Source organism: Capricornis sumatraensis, chromosome 4, assembly GCF_032405125.1.
Source record: "Capricornis sumatraensis isolate serow.1 chromosome 4, serow.2, whole genome shotgun sequence".
Classification (NCBI taxonomy): Eukaryota; Metazoa; Chordata; class Mammalia; order Artiodactyla; family Bovidae; genus Capricornis; species Capricornis sumatraensis.
This window is the reverse complement of record NC_091072.1, coordinates 92,069,052-92,093,007: the sequence shown is the minus strand read 5'-3', so window position 1 is coordinate 92,093,007 and position 23,956 is coordinate 92,069,052. Positions and strand designations below refer to the sequence as shown.

The 23,956-nt window shown below is 40.1% G+C and overlaps 1 protein-coding gene across 1 annotated transcript; it reads right to left on the bottom strand.

Annotated features, from left to right (window-relative positions):
* Positions 1-18,221: 18,221 nt before the first annotated feature.
* Positions 18,222-23,956, bottom strand: LLPH (LLP homolog, long-term synaptic facilitation factor). Its single transcript, XM_068971992.1, has 3 exons — positions 23,877-23,956; positions 21,810-22,021; positions 18,222-18,601 (listed from the first exon to the last, which is right to left on the bottom strand). Exons 2-3 carry the CDS (start codon positions 22,012-22,014, stop codon positions 18,423-18,425), a joined length of 384 nt encoding a protein of 127 aa, XP_068828093.1. The 5' UTR covers positions 22,015-22,021; positions 23,877-23,956; the 3' UTR covers positions 18,222-18,422.

The following is a 23,956-nucleotide window of genomic DNA, read 5'->3' as shown; positions in this document are numbered from 1 at the left end:
ATACCTGCTATTAAGTGACTCTAGGAGGCCATATGAGTATTTCAGCTTTGAGGTATTTGTTCATCAACATATTTTTAAAGGCTGGCTACACTGACAGGAATATAGTCATTTGACAGTATAATCTCTGTTGGGCTCATCAATCTCAGTTAAATAAACCAATTTAAGCTAAATAAAATTATGGTGCAAACATACAATGGAAAGTATTCCTGACTCAGCCGCTGTTAAAAAGATTTATTTAGCTCACCTCCAGGATACATTAATAAGTGAAAAAAGACAGATGCAACAGTGTACAGTGTGCTACCATTTATATGAGAGGAAAAAAGAATATATACGTATATGTTTATAAAAGCACAAAATATTTCTGAAAGGACACATAGGAAACTTTGACTGTGGTGGGTAGAGAGAGTGTGGCTGGGGGAGGAGGAATGGAAGGATAGAAACCTAAGTGTGCCTGTCTTTGGATTTATCATGCATATGACATCCACTCAACGAAAAGGCAAAATAATCAGAAAGAAGTCTCCCGGGTCCCCTTCTGAGTTGTCATGTGGTAGAGTGCTCTGGTGCACTGGTGGCTCTAGTGCTAAAGAATCCACCTGCCAATGCAGGAGATCCAGGTTCAATCCCGGGGTAGGGAAGTTCCCCTGGAGAAGGAAATGGCAACTCCAGTCTTCTTGCCTGGAGATCCCACTGACAGAGGAGCCTGGCAGGCTACAGCCCCTGGGGGTACAAGGAGTTGGACACGACTGAGCAACTGAGCACCGTGGAAGCACAAAGGCTCTATTGACAGAAGGCCAAACTTTGCGTTGAGCCAGGTTGATTTGAATCCACATGTTAACTGAGAGACTTCCTGTGGGTCCCTTAACTTCCCTGAAGTTCTCTCCTCTGTGAAATGGCAGAAATGATAACTACTTTAGGGAAGGAATGGAAAAACATAGTAGGCACTCAGAAAACCCTAACTCCAATTCCCTCCTAGCATGTAGGAAGGGACTTGCTTTGCTTATATGACGTCCTTAATCATTTTTAAAGACCTAATTGATTGCAGCCTGTTCCTTTTCATCCCTGCCACATTCAAAGGTTATTAAAAAAGCCTTTAATGAGGAATGCCTCCCAGTGCCACAGGGAACAGACCTTGGTGCCTCAAAATCAAGATTCCGACTGAGGCATTACCATGAGAGAAAAGGTGGGTTTGAAGGCAAAGAGGGAAAGAAACTTTTACTACTTGTCTTGGTACATGAAATTTCACCATTAAACTTCTCTTTTATATCCCAGTGGCTAGTAAATCCCTAGCAGCCTTGGTATAGATGATACTTAAACCTCATCTGCTAACACTTTGCAGGGAATTAGTTTAAGCAATTAAAATCTTTCCCTTCCCCAAACACCACCACCCATAAAACAGAGGACCAGTTAAAGGGGAGGCCGAGAAGCCCCTAGCCCAGCACCAACTGCAAGTTAATTTTAAAAGTACCTTGCCTCAAGACCCTTTACTACCATCTGCTGGAAAACTGTAGGTATGAACTATCCAGGTTCATTGGAGACAATGGCACTCCAGGAATTGGGAGCCACAAAGCCTGCACAAATGGTAGCTCTAATAGTAAAGAATCTGCCTGTGAGGCAGGAAACCAGGGTTCGATCCCTGGCTTGGAAAGTTCCTCTGGAGAAGAGAATGGCAATCCACTGCAGTATTCTTGCCTGGAGGATTCTATGGACAGAGAAGCCTGACGGGCTACAGTCCGTGGGGTCACAAAGAGTCAGACACGGCTGAGAGACTAACAACCGTCCAGAAACCTGCACGATGGTGAGCGACACCTCAAAACAAGCTTCGTAGTTTTGCCAAGGCACAACTCCTGCAGCACACACAATTGATGAGTGGCTGTCACCTTTAGGCATGGGTCTTACATGAATTCTTCTCCGCAAGGACTCTGCTTGTGCACTGATGGTACTGGATTAAACATTGCTCCCTTTTCCCAGAACCTCTAGACTGAGAATATCGTTTTAAAGACCCTTCATCAGTCCATGACCTTCCCGGGTGAAAAAGTTTTTAAGGAGTGTGAATTCATCTTTCCATCATTGTTTGAGGCAGCACCATAAATTGTGACAGTCAAGTGAGGGCCCATGCAAGCTCTGTGGATGGGAAACAGATCTGTCTAGGTGCCATCAAAGCATGGAACTGGCCATTAGTAACTCTGCTGAGGTCTCGGGTGCTGGGGAGCAGGAGGAGGAGAGCAGGGGGAAGAAGTCCTGTGGGGCTCACATAGCCGGCCAGCTCCTCATCTCAAAGACAGAAATGAGGTTTGGCTGCATTTCAGCCCACTGATTGCTTTATTTCAAATTACCCTAACTACTTAGCATGGTAAATTAAGTTGAAACCCCCAAAAGTTTGCAGAGGATGTCATCTAATCTGATTAAAAGGAATATTCCCGTCACAAGCAAGGGAGGAAATGGAAATTACACTGAGTGCACTGCTATTAAATAATTTGCATAGACTTGCATATGCTCTACATCAGAAAAGCATATGCTCTTTAGATTTAACGAAATAATTTTCCTTCTCTAAAGATTGTTATAGTCTCTGTCCTTCCCTATCTGTCTTTTTCTTTTCTCATCTGTCTCTTCTTGAATGTTAAAATTATTTCATGGGAAGAGTACATGGTTATGCACAAATTACATGAAATATGCTAATAACCTTCCTGCTGGCAGGGCTGGGAGGTCTTGAAACTGCACTGTCAAACTTCCCATGTACCCTCCCCATTTCCCCAACTCCATGCTATCCTTTCATATAATTAAAGGCTCCCTTTACAGCCCTTAAAAGGTTGACTTAATTCATTTGGGGCTTCCATTGATGGGGGAGGGTGGTTATAACCAATCCTTTGACTCTACTTTCCAAGTCATGTTTTCCTAACCCTTAAGGAACAGCACCTAAATCAAAATGAAAATGAAAGGGAAAATCTCCAACATGCTCATGTCATCTCTCTCTGTTGAGTCTATGATGCTGCCACTGTGGTTGCAAGTGTACAATAATCATCCTTGAAAGATTGCTGTACCTGCTCCGCTTTTCAAGGTTCAAAGCCCTTGACGAACGCTGGCTGCTTAACGTTAAAGTGTCACCCCCATTTTTATCAATGGAGACCAGGAAGCCCAGATAGGTGAACATGATGCCTTAGTGGTGGTGGGGGGTGGAGGACGGGGGATGAAATCTATCTATTTTTGTATTCTCCGTGGATACTCACTAGTTTGGGGTAATATTTTAGCAGATCTCATGTTCAGTTGTAATGTAGCCAACAGAGGAATTCTAGTGAATTCCCCAACAAAATTACATTAGGATCAAATGTGATCGTTATAAACACTATCCAGATGTTGAGGATGGACTGGATATAACTCTTTAAGCCCCAAATTACAGTATAATAAATGCAAGCATGGGGATCTGCCAATACATCTGAATTTCGTGTCGGAAACCAGGTCTGACCTTAATTTAACTCTATAAGGAACTAAGAGTTTCCCCACTTGGATAGTTAGGATGAATCCAAAGATCTCCAAGTGCTATATTGTCACAAGTTTTATCACTTACTTGAAGAATGACTGTATCAGATTCTGGAGTCAGGCCAATCTTAGTGCAAGCGTTTTATTAACACATTTAGAAAGGAAACAGAATTGCAAACATAGAAATAACCATTGAGGTTATGAAGCAAACCTGTGAAATGAAATACAATGTAATATTAAAAATACATTTGTCCTTGGTAAATCTCACAGAGTTAAGATACTATAATAAGCACTAAAACATTTTATTATATAAACCAGGGGTGCAAACTAGCAGGGCTCACAGAGAAAGATAAAATTTAGCAAGGAAAAACTTTATTCTTTGTCCCTGAATTTTTTTTTCTATATTCAGGGCTGATATAAATGGATAACTTTGTATTGTAGCTCAAGATCAGTACTGAATGTATCTTAATTAGAATGTTGGTGGTTATAGGGAAGATGAACATTTTAAATATTCTAATGTTGATATTTTTTAAAAAGCAGGCACTCTGGAAAGCTAGAATTCATAGACTAACCAAGCTGTTAAGCAGTAAACTATAGCATACTGACTAGCTACATAATGTTGTGTTAATTTTTGCTGAAAGAAACAGAAAGTATTGGGCTGGCCAAAAAGTTCATTCACGGTTTTCCCTTAAGCTGTAACAAAATACCCAAGTGAACTTTTTGGCCAACCCGTTTAAAAAACAAATATGATTTAGGGAGTGCCAAGTATGCATCAAGTTCTTAAAGAAATGTTTTTTGTCTGGATATATCAAACCATAGAATGGTCTCCTCCTGCAGAAACTTAAAATATAGTGCCAAAGACATGAGATTTGCAGCCCCCTAAATTCAGAAGTCAAATCCCAAACAAAATAATAGATGAGACAAGTAGAGTACAGCACTGAAGGGCACTGGGTGTCTCCTACCACCAGCTTGCCAAACAACAACACAAAAGCTATTTGTAGCAGTCAAAACATATTGATAAACACATGAAATCAGCTACCAAAAAAAATGTGCAACCTACAGCATTATAATTGTTAAATATAAGACTATTTTTTAAAAATCATACATTTGTTTGCAACAAGAAATTAAAGATCTATGGTAAAGAATCTGCCTGCAATGTGGGAGACCTGGGTTCAATCCCTGAGTTGGGAAGATCCCCTGGAGAGGGGAACAGAAACCCACTCCAGTATTCTGGCCTGGAGAATCCCATGGGCAGAGGAGCCTGACAAGCTACAGTCCATGGGGTTGAAGAGAGTCGGACATGACTGAGTGACTTCAGCTTTCACCATATTTACATGGTCCGTCACCTCTTCCTCTGCTCCTTCTCAACCTTTGTCCTCAACAATTTTCTCACTCAGTACATGACTCTGGGGCAGACAAAGTGTACAAAGACGTTTCAAGAAGGGAAGGGTGGCTGAGAAAGAAGGACTTGGATGGGCCAGCACCATGGGCTTCAAAATATTCTCAACAGAACCATCTAAATGTCCATAGATAGACGAATGGATAAACAATTTGCGGTATATCCATACAATAGAATATTACTCAGCCATTAAAAGCAAAGTCTGACACATGCTACAACCTTGAAAACATTATGCTAAGTGAAAGAAGCCAGTCACAGAAGAATGAACACTGTGTAATTCCATGTGTATGGGGTATACTTAGAACAAGCAAATTCGCAGAGACAGAAAGTCAAATAATGGTTACTGGAGGCTGAGAGGAGGGTGGAATGGGGAGTTTTTGTTTATGGGGAGAGAGTTTCTGTTTCGGATGGTGGAAAAGCATCTGGAAATGGATTGCGGTAATGGTTGCACCACATCTTGAACGTACTTAAGACCAACTGAACTGTACACTAAAAAATGGATTAATTGGTAAATTTTATGTTATGTATATTCACCATTAAAGAAAATATAGTCTCAGGGAAAAGACAATGGAAGCCAAGCTGCCTGGCAGACAGTCTGGAGTACACAAGGGAAAGATGAGTGGGTGCTGGTAGAACAGGATTGCAGAAAATAGACTTCCTCCCAGGGTCAGGGGTAGAAAACAGGAGGGCGGAGGGAATTTACAAGTGTCTGACCTTCCTAAAGGCAATATTCCGTCAAAAAACAAAGCAACCACTGCACCAAGCATCTTCTGGGCAAGGATGCCAGTTTTTCACTCCTGTCATCAGCCATCAATGTGATGTTAGAACTAAAATAAATGTTTAGTATTGGGTTTCTCAAAATCACTGCAGATGGTGACTGCAGCCATAAAATTAAAAGACGCTTACTCCTTGGAAGAAAAGTTATGAGCAACCTAGATAGTATATTCAAAAGCAGAGACATTACTTTGCTGACTAAGGTCTGTCTAGTCAAGGCTATGGTTTTTCCTGTGGTCATGTATGGATGTGAGAGTTGGACTGTGAAGAAAGCTGAGCGCCGAAGAATTGATGCTTTTGAAGTGTGGTGTTGGAGAAGACTCTTGAGAGTCCCTTGGACTGCAAGGAGATCCAACCAGTCCATTCTGAAGGAGATCAGCCCTGGGATTTCTTTGGAAGGAATGATGCTAAAGGTGAAACTCCAGTACTTTGGCCACCTCATGGGAAGAGTTGACTCATTGGAAAAGATTCTGATGCTGGGAGGGATTGGGGGCAGGAGGAGAAGGGGACGACCGAGGATGAGATGGCTGGATGGCATCACTGACTCGATGGACGCGAATCTGAGTGAACTCCGGGAGATGGTGATGGACAGGGAGGCCTGGTGTGCTGCGATCCATGGGGTCGCAAAGAGTTGGACACGACTGAGCGACTGAACTGAACTGAACTGATGGGGTTTCTATTTCTAAGCATATGCTACCAGAAACCGGAACTAGAACTTGGGGAGTAAAGGAGAGAGAAGAGGAGATATGCAACAACAGAACAACTACCACCATTTATAGTAAACTTACTGCGTCCTACATAGGCACTGGACGTGTTTTACATGTATTTTCTTATTTAATCCTCTCAAGCATCTGTGAGGTAGGAATTATATTTATCCCCATGTTACAGATGCAGAAATATAAAGAGGTTAGGTCTCTGGCAGGTAGACAAGTGGAAGAGCCAGCTGGTCATCTGGTTCCAATTTAGGGTCTCTGCCCTCAAGGCATAAAAAAGGGTAGACCAGTAATCCTCAAACTGGAACTCTTTTTCAAACATACAGGGTTCGGAGAGACATAAAGCTGTGAAAGTAAACGAGGATAAGGTGAAAACTCATCTTATATATGTATTTGAGTGGAAAATGAAGGAAGAGCATGCAATGGGGCCTGAGGATTTGTTAGAGATGGGGGAAAATACCAAGAGTGTGAATGGCACCAAGTCAAAAGAAAAGGTTTCAAGAATGTCAGTAATATCAAAGGCTCCAGAGAAAGATGGATCAAAATTAGGCTCGTACCACGAGGTGAGAGTGCTGTAGCAATCCACCCCAAACCTCAGGCTTTAGAAAACAAAGCTTTGCTCAAGATACATGCCCCTCACTGGGTGGCTGGGAATTCCTCTCCACTGATGTTCTTTCTCCAGGACCTGGCAGTCACCATCTGAAGCACTGCCCTTTGCATGGGAGAGAGGATAGGAGGGTGGCTTACTAAGGCCTAGCTCATAAAAGATTTCACTTGTAAATGCACGTGTCATTTCTGCTCATATCTCACTGGTGGAAGCCAGCAATTTGGCCAAATCCAAATGCAGGGAGTGGGGAAGTGAAGTTTTACCATGAGCCTAAAAGAGATCAGAAATACTTGGTGGACAGCACTGCTAACTACCCATGAGGAGTCTCAGTTACAATACATCCCCAAATGTTTACAGTGCTCCCCAGATTAAAAACTTTTCTTACCTCCATCATCTCACAGGAGACCCACAAATCAAGATATGTTTTATTATTTCCATTTTAAAGCCAAGGAAACAGGTTTAAAGAAATTAAGTTACTTAATTACCAATGTCACATACTACTAAGTGGCTCCTCATTCTCTGGGAGTCTCTAGGCAAGCATACTGGAGTGGGTTGCCATTTCCTCCTTCAGGGGATCTTCCTGACCCAGGGATCGAACCTGAGTCTTCTGAATCTCCTGAAGTGGCAGGCAAATTCTTTATCACCGTGCCACCTGGAAAGCCCTTAAGACCAAGTAGCAAGGCTGGGAATTGAACTCTAGTTTCCTGATACTTAGTCTAGTCTAGGGCTGTTTCCTGGATGCCTCTAGGCACATGGATGGGGGCAGATGCCAGATTCTGGTGGTTGAGAAATTAGTTGGAAGTAAAGAAATGGAAGAGCGTACACACTAAGATGCTTAGATTTGATCTCGCAGCCATGGGAAGTTTCCTAGCTGGAGAGTGACATATTGAAAGGAATGTTTTAAAAGCTTAATTTACAGCCCTTCCAGTATAACCCAGACAGGCAGTCACACGCTCCAGGAAGGATTAATTGTTTCAGCCTTTCAGGAAAGTGAGTTGGCAATATAGATCAGGAATCTTTTAAGAAAAGTTCAATCTCTTCTAAAACTCTTCTATAAGAATATATCAGATAAGGATTAGTAGGCCCATTATTATTACAGAGAAGCATTTTAATCACACACACACAAAAATATGTCAGAAAAAATTTAAACACCCAAACATAGGCAAGTAAGAAAATGTAGTTAACCCACAAGATAGAATATGAGGCTACCTTTCAAAACATTTTGTGGTGTAGGGAAAATCCCCATAATGTAAAGTTAAAAAAACAGAATATAAAACTGTACAGTGTTGAGACAGTTATGAAGATATAGACACATATATTCTTTGGGTGGTTGGTTTATGGATGATTATATTTCATGTAGACTTCACTGGGTTTCCTAATTTTCTACAATACTTGCGTTACTTTTATGAGAAAAAAATAAGAAATTGATAACTACATAGGGTAATTAGAAGACAGTAGAAACAATGAAAAATCTAGCCTTTTATGGGGGCACAGGGCAAGAGGAGAAGTTTGTTATTGTGCTGTTTTGTTTTAACTGAAAGATGTTACACTGCCTGTGAGGTCCAGAGGCACCACTGGAAAGCCTAGTTATTAACCGCAGCAGGAATAGAGCTGCAGGAAAGACAATTTAATTACATACCATGGCTTCATCTAGCTGCCCCTCTTTTTTTAACTTTTTATTTTATGTTGGAGTATAACCAATTAACAACGTTGTGACAGTTTTGGGTGGACAGCAAAGGGACTCAGCCATACACATACATGGATCTGTTTTCCCCGAAACTTTCTTCCACCCGTGCTTTAGCAGTCCCTCTTTTTATACAGAGGAAAAGAATAGAATTAATCTTGACCTTAGTCAGAATGCTACATTTGTGTGGCCAGTTGTCACTCCCCTACAGTTTAGAAAAAGATTGTACTGAGAAGAGACCTGGGCTCTGAACTGAGTCATGAACTCCTAATACCTAGGGATCTCAATGGTTTCCTCATTTGTTAACAAGCACAGGGCTAAAACAGATGATCTTTAAAACATTCTTCAGCTTTAAGTCTTAAGACTATTTTAGTCCATATTAATTCATGTTAATGAAATCAACCTATAAGAATATTTGTGTGAAACATTTTTAGACAGACCGTCCAGCAAATAAAAGTAAACTGAAATGCTTTTCTATATGTACCAGTACTCTAGGTGCCATATTAAATTTAAGAGTACTTTCTCCATCATCTAACATTCCCAAAAATGGTTCATAAACTTAAAAGTTAGCTGTGAGACTTTTGAAAAGCTTTACAGTGGAATTATCCTCTGTTTCCCTCCAAGACTAAAGTGTGAAGTGAAAGTCATTCAGTCATGTCTGACTCTTTGAGGCTCCAAGGACTATACAGTCCATGGAATTCTCCAGACCAGAATACTGGAGTGGGTAGCCTTTCCCTTCTCCAAGGGAATCTTCCCAACCCAGGGATTGAACCCAGGTCTCCCGCATTGCAGGCAGACTCTTTACCAGGGAAGCCCAAGAATACTGCAGTGGGTAGCCTGTCCCTTCTCCAGTGGATCTTCCCAACCCCCGAATCGAATCGGGAAAAGAGCCCAGTTAGAGGTGAAAGACGTGGGAGACCTCTTAACACACAGACAAGAACACACCATAAAGGACTTTTTTGGTATTACTTACTTTGCTTTGATAGACAGTTAGCTTGTATTTTTCTTTTGGACACCAATACCATTAACTGAGAAATTTGGGGGAAATTTGCAAATATAAAACACAACTCGATTTCACCAAGGAGGGAGACGTAAGGGCTTCCCTGGTGGCTCAGATGGTAAAGAATCCACCTGCAGAGCCAGAGACCTGGGTTCGATCCCTGGATTGGGAAGATCCCCTGGAGGAGGGCATGGCAACCCACTGCAGTATTCTTGCCTGCAGAATCCCATGGACAGAGGGGTCTGGTGGGCTGCAGCTCATGGGGTAACAGAGTTGGACACGACTGAGCAACTAACACAGCACAGCACAGGGGGACACAAAATAGACCCAACTCATCTTAATCTCCAGATAAAGAACAAAAGCCTTCATTCAATAAGTACAGAAAGTATTTTACAGCAGGATTCAGCAAACTTTTTCTTAAAAGGCCAGATAGTAAATAATTTGGGATTTTCCGGCTAGAGAAATATTCATAATTCATTCATAAATATTCAATTCTGCCTTTGTTTTACAAAAGCTTCCACAGACAATAATGTACATGAATGAGTGGGTGTGGCTATGTTTCAGTAAAACTTTATTTGTAAAAACAGATAGCCAGCCAATTGGCTTGACCCTGCTGTAAAGCACATCTTCTCTTTATGCATCCAGTTAAGCTTAAAAGATGAGGGTAAAAAGGAAGAGGAAGAAAAATATAGTAGGCAGAAAAACTGAGATGAAAAGGGAAGAGCCAAGTGGAGAGGCAGAGAGAGAATGCAAGAAGAGTAGTGATTTGAGCCTAAGGAGGAAATTAAAATAATATCCATACAGAAAAAGAGGTCAGTGTAGAAAAAACAAAACAAAACATTTTTAAGAGGAAAAAGGAAGAGAGAAAGACAAAGTGAAAAAGATAAGAAAAACAGCACAGAAGTAGGAAATCTATTTCAACTATTGTCAGTGGACAAATTTTCCACAAAGAAAAATGCCAGGAGTCATTTATCAACAAAAACACAACTAAACTTGATGGGATTTTTTTCCCCTAAGAAGTAAGTAAAGAATGTTTCACTCAGAGCTTTAAGTTTTAATTCATAAAAAATTTTTTTTAACATTATATGCAAGAAAACCAGACTGAAGGAATACAGAGAAAAAGGAGGTGCAAAAGTGTATCAAATGGGGACAGGACAGGGTGGTGACAGTCAGGAAAAAAAAAAAAAAAAAACAGTGTAAACTTTCCCTGTCCTCTCAGTCTCTGCTCTCTGTAATTTAAAGTGCCAAATTTGATCTGCAACCCTCTGGTCTTGCTGGAGATTTCCTGGAAAAAAAATTTTGCTGGCCCATGCCCAGCACAGCCCCTTCACTCATCCTAAACCCAAGCAGTTCCAGCCTACCACCCACTTGCCTTTCCAGAAACGGCTCAATGTCAAATTCCTTCCTGGCACTATGAACTCAGAGTGTAAACTGGTCTTTAATGACAAGGGTAGAAAATCAACCCTGGGTTAATTTCCTCATTCACTGGTCACACCTTAGCATTTCCTTTCAGTTAAGAATCACACCAAAAGGACCTCCAGACCTAGGGGTCCTCTGGATCTTTAGTTCTAATGACTAGAGTATACTCTTCAGGTCTGACCTTTCAAACTTCAAAACCGGAGAGGTACGTGTGAGAAAAGAGATTAAAGAACTCATGACCACTGGGCAGAATTACACTTAAATCATCTTGATTAACTGAGGGGCCTCCCACTCTCATACTCCCACTCTTCGACCCCTTCCATTCCTCTCTCTAGCCTGGTGGGCTGCAAGCCATGGGGTCGCTAAGAGTTGGACAGGACTGAGCGACTTCACTTTCACGTTTCACTTTGATGCATTGGAGAAGGAAATGACAACCCAGTCCAGTGTTCTTGCCTGGAGAATCCCAGGGACGGGGGAGCCTGGTGGGCTGCCGTCTATGGGGTCGCACAGTCGGACGCGACTGAAGCGACTTAGCAGCAGCAGCACTCTCTTTCTCTCTCCTCAAGAGAGACAATTCAACAGCTTCTTCTCAATCCAAACCTGGCTTTAAATAACACTCACATTCAGGAAGTTCTTCTTTACATTTAACCCAAATTCCTTCTGCTACAGTTAAAACCCATTTCATCAGTGGAGATTCAGAACAGCTGGTTCCCATTCTCTTTACGGTGATTCTTCTTAAAGATTCATAGGCTTATAAAGGACAACCATACCAATTTCACCCAAGGCATACAGCTTCCCTGAGTATTTTCCATGAATATTTCGTTATATTTATCAATAACCAATTGCCCAGACTGTGGAGACGTTACTCACTGAGCAAAGTTGTACAGATGAATAAAGACAACAGCCCCTATCCAATTACTCAAGGGACTCCTGCATTAGTAAATATCTATGCTTTTGTGAAGACGATACTAGTTTGAAGTTCAGACAGAACAAAGACTAAACCCAGAGCAGAGTGCTTATGTCTGCGTAGGAAAGCATGTAGGAATGACCAATCTTTGGCCAACTGCCTACCGCTCTGCTCAAGAATATCACCTCTTTGTGTCAAGATGAAGTATTTAAGAATTTTGAAAAATAGTACCCAACGTTGGTCTCCCACTGTAATTTTATCTCCCTGCCTCTCATCACATAGTATAGTTTCTTCTCTAAAGGATTAAAACAAAAAAAAAAATAAAAACAAACATAAAAATAAAACCCTGGAGCAATACAAAAGATCTTCAGCTGACTTTTGGGAGCAAACAACATATGTTCTTGAACATCTGTGTTCTTCCTAAGCTTTTTTTTTTTTCCCATTATTGTCAAGAGAAAAGAAGTTTAGTGGAATGTTTCTCCACAGAGGCACAAGTCTGTAATACTCCCTGTTGATTACATATAAAAGACACAAAATATTAGTTTATTAAAAGCAGCTTCAACCATTGCTGTACAAAGCAGTTCTCTGATGGAACAGATTTATGAAGTAACAGCTGAAAGGTATGCAGATCACAAGATACATGACAAATGTACTTTATTACACGGATCAGAAATACCATATGTACTAGCAGTTACTGTACAGTGATACACACAACACCCAACTAAGACTATTTAAAGGTTTTGCTGATATTGAAAACTATAAAGACACAATGTGAGAGTGAGAAAGTGTTTCATAAGATAGCATAATGCCAAGACAAGTCATCGCTTTAGGAAATTAAATATACTCTGCATATTATAAACTTAATGTATTATAAAACAATGTCATTCTTTAAATTAAAATGCGAAGGACTTCACCCTATTCATTGTTTAAAGCAGATGTTTTAACGTTTTTCCATACTTTAAAGCAGAACTTGGAATGAATACCAGACTTAACGACATTAACAAATTTAAGAAGATTTCAGATTGTTATTTCCACCAAAAAGATACTTAAGTCTGCAATCATGGGGCGCCAAAAAAATTAAAAAAAGGCTAAATAAGTACAGTACATTTCAAAGTGAACAACTTCCTGTAAGGCACTCCTTGGCTGGAAGACTTACCCAGCTTTCCACTGAAATTCCAAGTACAATATTTGGGTCCATTCTGCCACATTCCAACCAAGTGGCTGTCCAGCATTACCTCGACAGGACAGTCCTCCCAAGGCTACTTGTTTCACCTCCCAACAAACATCTTAGAAGGCTCTTCCTTAAGACTGAGTCGAAACCAGTCTCTGAAGCGTACCATCAGAGACATTCATTCTACACACCAGACAGCCTTGATCACAGTTTAATAGTTGCATAGCTTTGGGCAAGTTTACTTACCTCTCCAAAGTTGGTTCCTCCTCTGCAAACAGGGATTATAAGAGTATTGATCTCACAGTATTGACTTAGGGATTAAATGAAATAGGATAAGTAAAAAACTTAACACATTAAGCAATCTCTAAATGGTGGCTGTTATTACTAATATCTTAGGAAATCAGGCTTCCCAGGTGGTTCATTGGTAAGAATCTTCCTGCCAATGTAGGAGATGCCCGTTTGATCCCTGGGTTAGGAAGATGCCTAGGAGGAGGAAATGGCAACCCACTCCAGTATTCTTGCCTGGGAAATCCCATGGACAGAGGAGCCTGGTGGGCTACAGTCCATGGGGTTGCAGTCAGACACAACTAAGCACACACACACCTTTTTTTCCTGCTCTAAAATATGTGCAGGAGATTCCTGGCATTCAACTGTGTAAACTTTAGAGGGGGTTGTAAGCAGGCACAAAGCTGGCCTTGGCCTTCCTGCTACCTGATGGGACCCCACGAACAACAGAGTGTCCTTAAACTGGCCTGAGGACTTAACAGTTCCCTAATACCCCTCATGGACAGAAGAGTTTGGCAGGTTACAGTCCATGGGGTCTCAAAAGAATCAGACATAATTTAGCGACTAAACAACAATCCCCCTAAACATTTTGTTAAACTGGTATGCACCTAATGCAATGGAGTTTTTATATTCTGGCAAATGCAGAGGAAAAGCATGATATTTTGTGTTTGGCGTGAATGTGAATGTGAATCACTCTGCCAAGTGGCATCAGAAGTCAGTCTCTCAGCTCGTAAGCTTAGTCAACAACCCACCATCTGCATCTCAGTTGTAGTATTTAAATAGGTGGGAATTCCCTAAAGTCTCTTTAGATTCCTCCTATTTGTTCTATTTGTGGCTACCACTTCACTTCACTACCCTTCACCATCAACACACTCCAGATATTTAACACACATTTCAGATATTTAAAACAAGTCATTTATAGCCCATTACTACTTTCTCTAACTCCTAAAAATCATATTCCAGATATCTTGACCCAAATTTTGAAAATATCCACATCTCCTCATAAGCAAATATATTCTGCTACCTATTTATTCTAGGCAGCATGTAAACTAGTAAAGGGAAGATGTATACAAAATGACATTAGAGGAAGAGATGTAGTCAAAACCACTGATTCTTAAAGCTTCAACTGCAGTTTACATTTCTTCTCTGATTAGTAGCTTGAGTACCAATGAATGTGTGCTCTACCATTACGATGGGGTCAACCCATTTTAAGGGTGTGCTACTAAAGGAATGCCACTAAAGGAACACCAGTCTGGTTTGGGCCTGGAGATTTGAGATTTGAGAAGAGGTCTATACATCATTTCTCTATTGAAATCTGCTCTTTATCTAATCTTGAGTATCCCAAGTGGACTGAACCAAAAATATTCTATCCTAAAACTACTTTTTTTCTGAGCAAGTTTGCACACCCTTAAGAGGCAGAATGGCATTATAAGAGGATAGGCTCTGGTGCTTGACTGTCTGAATTTGAGTCCCAGCTATATGGCCTGTCTGCTTCAGTTTCCACTGGTGTATATAGAGATAATAGGATTGCTGAGAAGATTAAATGAGTTAATACTTGAAAGATTTTAGTGTTTGGCATCGCATGTACACCCATGGTGGATTCATGTCAATGTATGGCAAAACCAATACAGTATTGTAAAGTAAAATAAAGTAAAAATAAAAATTTTAAATAAATAAATAAATAACAGGAAAAAAAAAAAAGAAAAGAAAGATTTTAGGACTAAATGGAACAACAGAGGTTCCAAATAGGAAAAGGAGTACGTCAAGGCTGTATATTGTCACCCTGCTTACTCAACTTATATGCACAGTACATCATGAGAAACGCTGGGCTGGAAGAAGCACAAGCTGGAATCAAGATTCCTGGGAGAAATATCAATAACCTCAGATATGCAAATGACACCACCCTTATGGCAGAAAGTGAAGAGGAACTAAAAAGCCTCTTGATGAAAGTGAAAGAGGAGAGTGAAAAAGTTAGCTTAAAGCTCAACATTCAGAAAACAAAGATCATGGCATCTGGTCCCATCACTTCATGGCAAATAGATGGGGAAACAGAGGAAACAGTGTCAGAATTTTTTGGCGGGGGCTCCAAAATCACTGCAGATGGTGATTGCAGCCATGAAATTAAAAGACGCTTACTCCTTGGAAGAAAAGTTATGACCAACCTAAATAGCATATTCAAAAGCAAAGACATTACTTTGCCGACTAAGGTCCATCTAGTCAAGGCTATGGTTTTTCCAGCGGTCGTGTATGGATGTGAGAGTTGGACTGTGAAGAAAGCTGAGCACCGAAGAATTGATGCTTTTGAATGGTGGTGTTGGAGAAGACTCTTGAGAGTCCTTTGGACTGCAAGGAGATCCAACCCGTCCATTCTGAAGGAGATCAGCCCTGGGATTTCTTTGTAGGGAATGATGCTGAAGCTGAAACTCCAGTACTTTGGGCACCTCATGCAAATAGTTGACTGATTGGAAGACTCTGATGCTGGGAGGGATTGGGGGCAGGAGGAGAAGGGGACAACAGAGGATGAGATGGCTGGATGGCATCACTGACTCGATGGACGTGAGTCTGAGTGAACTCCAGGAGTTGGTGATGGACAGGGAGGCCTGGCGTGCTGCAATTCATGGGGTCGCAAAGAGTCGGACATGACTGAGCGACTGAACTGAACTGAAGACTAAATGACTAAGGCCTGATATGGAATCAATAAATGAAAGCAATTTTTATTGTCCTTAGATAATATTTTAAACTTGATTTTTTAAAAAACAAAAACAAAATGTCACATTAAATCCCTAACGTGATTTAGCCCACTCAATCTCATTCCAAAAAAAGGTTTGGTGCTTAGCTTGAGCTCCATCTGGTGGTTTTACAGAATTATCTGAAAGACATCAGTCAAAGAGATGACAAAAAGCTAGGCTAAATCATTTAAGGGATTAGAGGACTAATTTACAACCTTCAGGAAAAGCAATAAAGAAGTGATCATATGCTGTACTTATTTCAGAATGCTACAGTTCCCACCAAAATTAGGTAGCAAAATTCCTGCTGACCACACAGTTCAGGAACTCAGTGACCTTAGAGGCACCCATCACAAACTCTGCCAGTTTTTGATAGCCAACTTGTCAGAGGACACAGGACTCTTGAGAACATATTTCTCAAATACACCTTTATATTATTTTGGTTCTGTTAACATTTATGTTAAATCCTGACTATACAAACTTGATGAGTAGACAAACATCACTGAAAGGTCCTGGATGAAAAAAAAGATACTGTCTACCGTTGGGAGTCCAACTGGAGATTATCAGTCTCAAAAAACATGAACAAATACTTAGCACTGGCCTCTAACCTCCAACTTAAAGAAAATCTGCCAAAAACATACCTGACAATGCTGCCGAATTTTAAATAAACACCAAGTGTGTAACATCCCTGATGTAGACAATTCCTATGATGGGTGAAGAGCAAACAACTTAGCTGGTATATTTATGCTGATATTGTCATGGCTTAAATAGACAATGTTAGCGACTTTTTATTTCATGAATTAACATTATGTATTTCCTGTTCCTCACAAACTCTGTTGTTCAAAATTACACCAAAAGGCAAAAAAAGGCCATGAACTTTTTTGAACTTTTCAACTCACATCTTCTATTAGCTTAAGTATTTAAAAATAATCCACTTTTTGGTGAACTAACCACTAAGTAGATTGAGAAGTTTATTATATAAAATAATCCTAAGACTTTACTAGTGTTAAATTTCAGCTTCACATCTCCTAAAAGATTTGGGTTGTGTCCTTTTCATTTCTATATTGTGTCCCAGCCTAGCAACATGCCCAGTACAACATTTGTGTCATGACTAAGTGATTATTCTAATAGGTCTCACTTTTAACTTGGTTTTCCTAAGAATCTAACAGCCTCTTCTGATTTCAACCATGAGGGCGAACACCTTGCCTTGTTCCCTGGGTCCCTAACACCTGGAAGTCTGCTAGATTTCTACACGACCACATAGGCAGACCTCATTTTATATGCTTTGCATATATTTTTTTAACAAACTGAAGGTTTGTGGCAATCTTCTGTCAAATAAGCCCATCAGCGCCATTTTCCCAACAGCATTATTTTAAGTTATATATCTTTTTTTTTTAACCTAAAAGGCTGCTGCAAAATAGACTAATATAAACATAATTTTTATATGCACTAGGAAACCAAACAACTCATGTGGTTCTCTTTATTGTGGTGGTTTTGAATAATGTGCAATATCTCCAAGATATGCTGTCCTAAGCTAATATTTTCTTTCAATCTTCAAGAATGTAGCACTTCCCAAACTGATGTGACCATGTAATGTATTTTTTTCACAACACATCCAGAAAATCTGAGAACTATACTCTGAGAATAATATGAAAACTGAAGAATATTAAACTAGTTCCCAGGATGTTTAAATCTTCTGAAAAGATGGAACACACTAATTTGTACATGTTAATATTCTACCTAAAAATTTAAGATTTTTTAAAAATTGAAGTGAAGAATCTGGTCTTCTCTACTACTAGGAAACCTTAAGGATATAAGAAAGAACAGATCTTTAGGATCTGATGTATCTTTTACTCTGAATTATACAAAATCAAAACTCCAAATAAGTACTGATTATATGATCCACTGACATATTTTTCAAGTGATACAATTTACTTTAAATCTGAGTTATCTTAAATTTGTCAGCATGATGTCATATTTTACTTTTTTTAAGACCGAACGATTACAACTGCATTAACACTTGAGAGAATTCTGATGTCTGATAATCGCCACATATAGGACAACATTCAATTGAAATATCAAGTGTACTTTTACTCATCAAATATTTTATTCAAGTTACTAAACTTGAGGAGTTCTGTTGGGCTTGAAGAAAAAGGCCAAGTTGAAAAATGGAAATAAACTTTTCATTTGGTGGAAGCTGAAATCCATGTATACATTCTAATCAAAGACCTGTCCCATGTTGCATTTCTCAAGTTTTTAGAGTCTACCAGGTCAAACCCTTTGCTGCCTTCATGGCTTTTACTTTGCTTTTTCCCTTCTTTTTCTCTCGCTTTGCTTTCAGCCTTTTCCTTTGCCTCTGGTTCATCCATATGGGGTACTGCCCATGCTGGTCTAGAAGAGTCTTTTTGTTTCTCTTTATATCAGTCTCCATTTTCATGTCATCTGAATAAAAAATGGGAAAACTATTAATACTCACAAATGAAGAAACAGCCCCATGATAAAGCACATTAATGTAATGAGAACACTGAATTTAAAAGTGGCATGCAACTACAAAAGCAAAAAAAACACACATCCTTTATTTGTGCAATGCTCTTTGAGTAATACTCAAAGAACTCCTTACAGCACATTCAGGAGAATCACACACATGCCATGTGTTCCCACAACCATGAAAGACATAAAACATCTGTGAGGAACTAGAAACATCATCTATTTAATCACTGAGAAACTTTGTTAAGAAGGTTGATATGCAATCCAATCAAAAAATAGGCAAAGACTGAAAGAGACGTTTTTCCAAAGAAATACACATGACCAATAAGCACATGAAAAGATGTTCACATCGCTAATTATTAGAGAAATGCAGATCAAAACTACAGTGAGGTACCACCTCACACTGGTCAGAATGGTCATCATTAAAAAGTCTACAAATAACAATGCTAGAGGGAGTGTGGAGAAAAGGGAGCCCTCCTACATTGGTGGTAGGAATGTAGGTTGGTGCAGCCACTGTGGAAAACAGTATAGAGGTTCCTCAGAAAACTAAGAATAAGAATTACCATATAATCCAGCAATCCACTCCTGGGCATACGTCCAGACAAAACTATAATTCAAAAAGATACAAGCACCTCTACGTTTGCAGCAGCACTATTTACAGTAGCCAAGACATGGAAAGAACCTAAATGTCCACCAGCAGATGAATGGATAAAAAAGATGTGGTACATATATACAACTGAAAACTACTCAGCCACAAAAAAAGAATGAAATAATGCCATTTGCAGCAATATGAATGCAACCAGAGATTATCATACTAAGTGAAGTGTCAGATGGAGAAAGACATATACAATATCACTCATGAGTGAACTCTAAAATATGACAAAAATGAATCTATCTATAAAACAGAAACAGAATCAGGGCTATTGAGAATAAACTGGTGGTTGCCAAGGGGGAGGGCAGTGAGAGAGGGCTAGATCGGGAATTTGGGATTAGCAGATACAAACACATATATATAGAATGGATAACCAACAAGGTCCTACTGTATAGCATAGAGAATTATATTCAACATCCTGTGATAAACCACAAAGGAAAAGAATATGAATAAGAATGTATATATATATAACCCTTTTGCTATATAGCAGTAATTAACATAACATGGCAACTAAACTATACTTCAACTATACTTCAATAAAAAATAAATTTAAAAAAAAGAGAACACTGTTACAATTGTCCTTTTATGATAGTAAAAGTTAAATAGGAAACATTTAGGAGATACCGATTTGAATTACTGCCTTAGGGCTAAGTATATGGTTCTGAAAACATGTGAGTTAAAAGAACACTTCTCAGATTAGTTGCTTTCTTGAGCTAACTAAAATAGTTGTGTCAATAAGAAGTACACTCAACCTTCTAACAGACAGGCCTTAAGAAGAATATAAACTATTAGGAATGACTGGTCACTTTCAATGAAGTGTACCTAGAAGAGGTACAGTAGCAAGCAGCAAGCTTCTGATGACAGAGCAGACCTGATACCCTGGGGCTGCCATACTTCTTTACCCAGGTCACACTCAAGGTATCCAGCTCTTCTAACAGGAAGCTCAGCACAGCAATGCTGTGGTCCGTCTATCATCAACCTTATCTGTTGTGGAGGACATGTCCAGAATGTCCTCCTCTGGGAACTCACCAGGGTGTACAGGTCTTCTGTGAACTCTGCTACCTGACATTAGTTCATTTGTCTGGTTTACTGTCTGTCTCCTCCAATGTGATGTGAATCTCATTAGGATGGAGACCATTTCTGTTATTCATCATTGTTGCCTCAAGACCTAGAACAGTGCCTGATATACATTAGCCATTCAATAACTGGTCAGTGAATGTTTATTCTGGGTGCTGTTCTAGGTTCCGTTCCAGTGGTCCAAATAAGCTTTGCCCTCATGGACTTCTCAATGGTCTGTTGAGGAGAGAATAACAAAGCAAACTTCAGCCTGTGGTTAGAGCCTTTTCAAAGAGAAGTATTGGAATGAGATTAAGTAGGACCAGGCAGGCTGTGGTAAACACATGGAAAGATAATGAGGAGATTTAAGCATGGGAATGACATAATTGACTTATATCCTGAAAAGATCATACTGGGTGATGTGACAAAAACGAATCAGAAATGAGCAAAAGCTGAGACAGAAGTAAAATGGCTACTACTGTGGTTCAGGCAAGAGACAACTGTCATTAAAGTAAAAGCGTGAGAGCAGAAGAAAAATGGATAGATTCCAAATGTATTTTGGGGATAGTCAAGATGTGCTGATGGTTTATAGGTAGGTGATAAAACAAAGGGAGACCAGGGATAATGACTACTATATAGAGACATTATATACATATATCAAACATAATATACATATAATACATATACATTATATATATATTATGTGTAATACAAATACATATCATAAATGACACATTATATACAGCCTCCAACTTCAGACTATATTCAAACACAGAGCACCCAGAATCTGTCAAAATCAAATACAGGGAAACAGACCTTTAAGGTAGTAAGGACAGAGGACTCTCAGGATGGAACCTAGATCATGCAAAGGGTAAAATGAGGAGACCTCCTTCTATCCTGCCTAGTCCTTGATGCCTGTGTACCCTTCCAACAAGTGTGTGTCTGGGTTTGTCTATTCCCATAGTACTGTCTATTTCTGAGACACGTAGGCTATTGTAATGGCTTCCCTAGTGGCTCAGACAATAAAGCATCTGCCCACAATGTGGGCAGACCTGGGTTCGATACCTGGGTTAGACCCCTGGGTTGGGAAGATCCCTTGGAGAAGGAAATAGCAACCCACTCCAGTACCCTTGCCTGGAAAATCCAATGGACAGGAGAGCCTGGTAGGCTACAGTCCAAGGGATCGCAAAGAGTCAGATCTGACTAAGTGACTTCACTTCACCTAGGCTATTGTATAAGCACCAAAGGCTCTGAATAATCCAAAACATGCTTACTCACATGAACTGGCTTTAAAATAGCTAAACATAGAATCTCCAGTAGCACCTACAAAGAATTATGTGGCATGGCAGGTTTGTAGAGGAGCAAGTGTGAGAAAATGGAAGATAGTTGAAAAGGAAAAAGCCACAAAGGGAAGTTTGATATAATTTAAAAAAAAATTTTTAAACATCATCTCACCTGTTTCATCCTTCACCACACACTGCGTTTTCTCTTGACAATGTTTGGGTTCTACCACAGTTGCTATCTCTTGAACGTCTTTCATTAAAACATCACCATCTATTTTAAGAATATTTTTAAGTCTGCTGAGCTCCTTTGGGGCGTTCTTTTTTCTTTTTTCAGCACGCATCTTCCTTTTCCACTTACTCCGTAAACTTTTAGCCATATTTTACCTGGAAAGTTCACAAAATTACATTTTCAAAAGCAACTATTTACTATTAAAAAAAAAGGCAAATCTTTGGAAAACCAAGTCAAAAGGTATCTCTGCACCACATGAACAATTGGAAAGTAAACTCTTCACTCTGTTCATGGATTATGATGGCATAATGTGCAAATTATGTGAGGATCAATAAGGCATATACAGCCACTAAATAACAATGAAAAACACCAAATCCGACAGCCACTAAATAACACAAATAGCAAACCAAACTCCCTGTGGCCACTGGCACACTGTACTGTATGTCAGCCAATTCTGAAAGCTCCTATAGTTTCCACACGAGATCTAGAAATTTAACCATACATGATGTAGAAATTTAATTTCCTCCAAAACATGAAGAGCACCGTTGCCTTACATTCATGTAACAACTTATAAAATATTTTATAAATCTTTTAACTGCATCTTGATTTCCCCCAAACCTACAGGTGATCTTACCCACCCCAATTTTCCTCATTATCCACCCTTTTAAGTCAATCTAGGTATTTCAAGGGATTTCCTTGTAGCTCAGCTGATAAAAGAGTCTGCCTGCAATGAAGGAGACACGGGTTTGATCCCTGGCTCAGGAAGATCCCCTGGAGAAGGAAATGGCAACCCACTCCAGTATTCTTGCCTGGAGAATCCCAAGGACAGAGGAGCCTGGCAGTCTACAGTCCATGGGGTCGCAAGAATAGGACATGACTTAGTGACTAAACCAGCAGGTATTTCAAACTTGTATATTTCTATTCTTGATCTCTCTCCACCCCTTGGTCCCAGCCTGTCCCCCATAGAGTAGTCAACGTGAGCTTTTAAAAACTTGAAGGGCATATACAGTCTTTCTTGAAATTAACGGTTTTCTGCCTCACATATTCAAGATCTACGAGGTTATTTGTGACCTGGCTCCTGCCTCCTTGAACTTCTATCTCCTATGCTCCACCCCTCCACAATTACATCTGAAAACAGCCCAATCAATGACAACCAAGGGACAGTGTGGGAATGTGATGAGAGCTGGGAAGTGATTGCAGGGATTATTAAGAATTTAGAGGGAAACTTGTAGGTATGACTTACATCATCATCTTAATTGTGCCGACAGATTTACGTTTAAATGTGTATATACAAAATATTCTATACACTTTAAATATGTGCAGTTTGTTGTGGTAATTACACATCAATAAAGCAGTTAAATGACATTTGGGGGAAAAAAAAGAGAAAAATGTCCAAATGACGTTGAGTTCAGTATCTTTACATTTACCCTTCTTTTGCCTAGGAACTAATCCTTCAGTACCTCGCAAAGAGTTTTTCTGACCTGTGTAAGCTCGCCTCCTTTTATTCTCTACATTATTCTTTCCTTTCCTTCTTAAGTTTATTTTCTGTCATTCCCGGTGGTCTGTGGGCTCCACGAAGGCAGTGGATAAATAGATCTTGTTCACTGCTGGATCCCCCAATGCCTAGCGCTGTGCACATAGTAAAGCTTAAGCAAACACTCGTTGAACGGATGACTGGCGGAGTTATCATTTCTGGACGCCAGCACTCACAAACTAACTCTGTCTTCCTGTGTACAACTCAAGCCCTGCGAGGGGCTGGAAGAAAAAGGTTACGGAACACAACCGAGGTTAACCTGAGCTGAGCCGAAGGAGGAATCCACTTCCCACAGAGCAATGGGAAGCCCGACCAAAGCCGCCAAGACAACGCGAGACCCTAGGAGAGGCCTGCCTTTCTGGACAGGGCTCAAGCCTGCCCAGAGAGGGACAAGGTTTGAGAGGAGACTCTCCACTGGCGGCGGAATCAAGTATCACGGCCCATACCTCACTGAAGCCATGCGGTAAAGAACCCACCTGCGAAAACCCAGGAATTCATATAACGCACGAGGCTCACGCCGCCGGAATTCTCTGCACTTCCGCCTTCCGGCCAACCC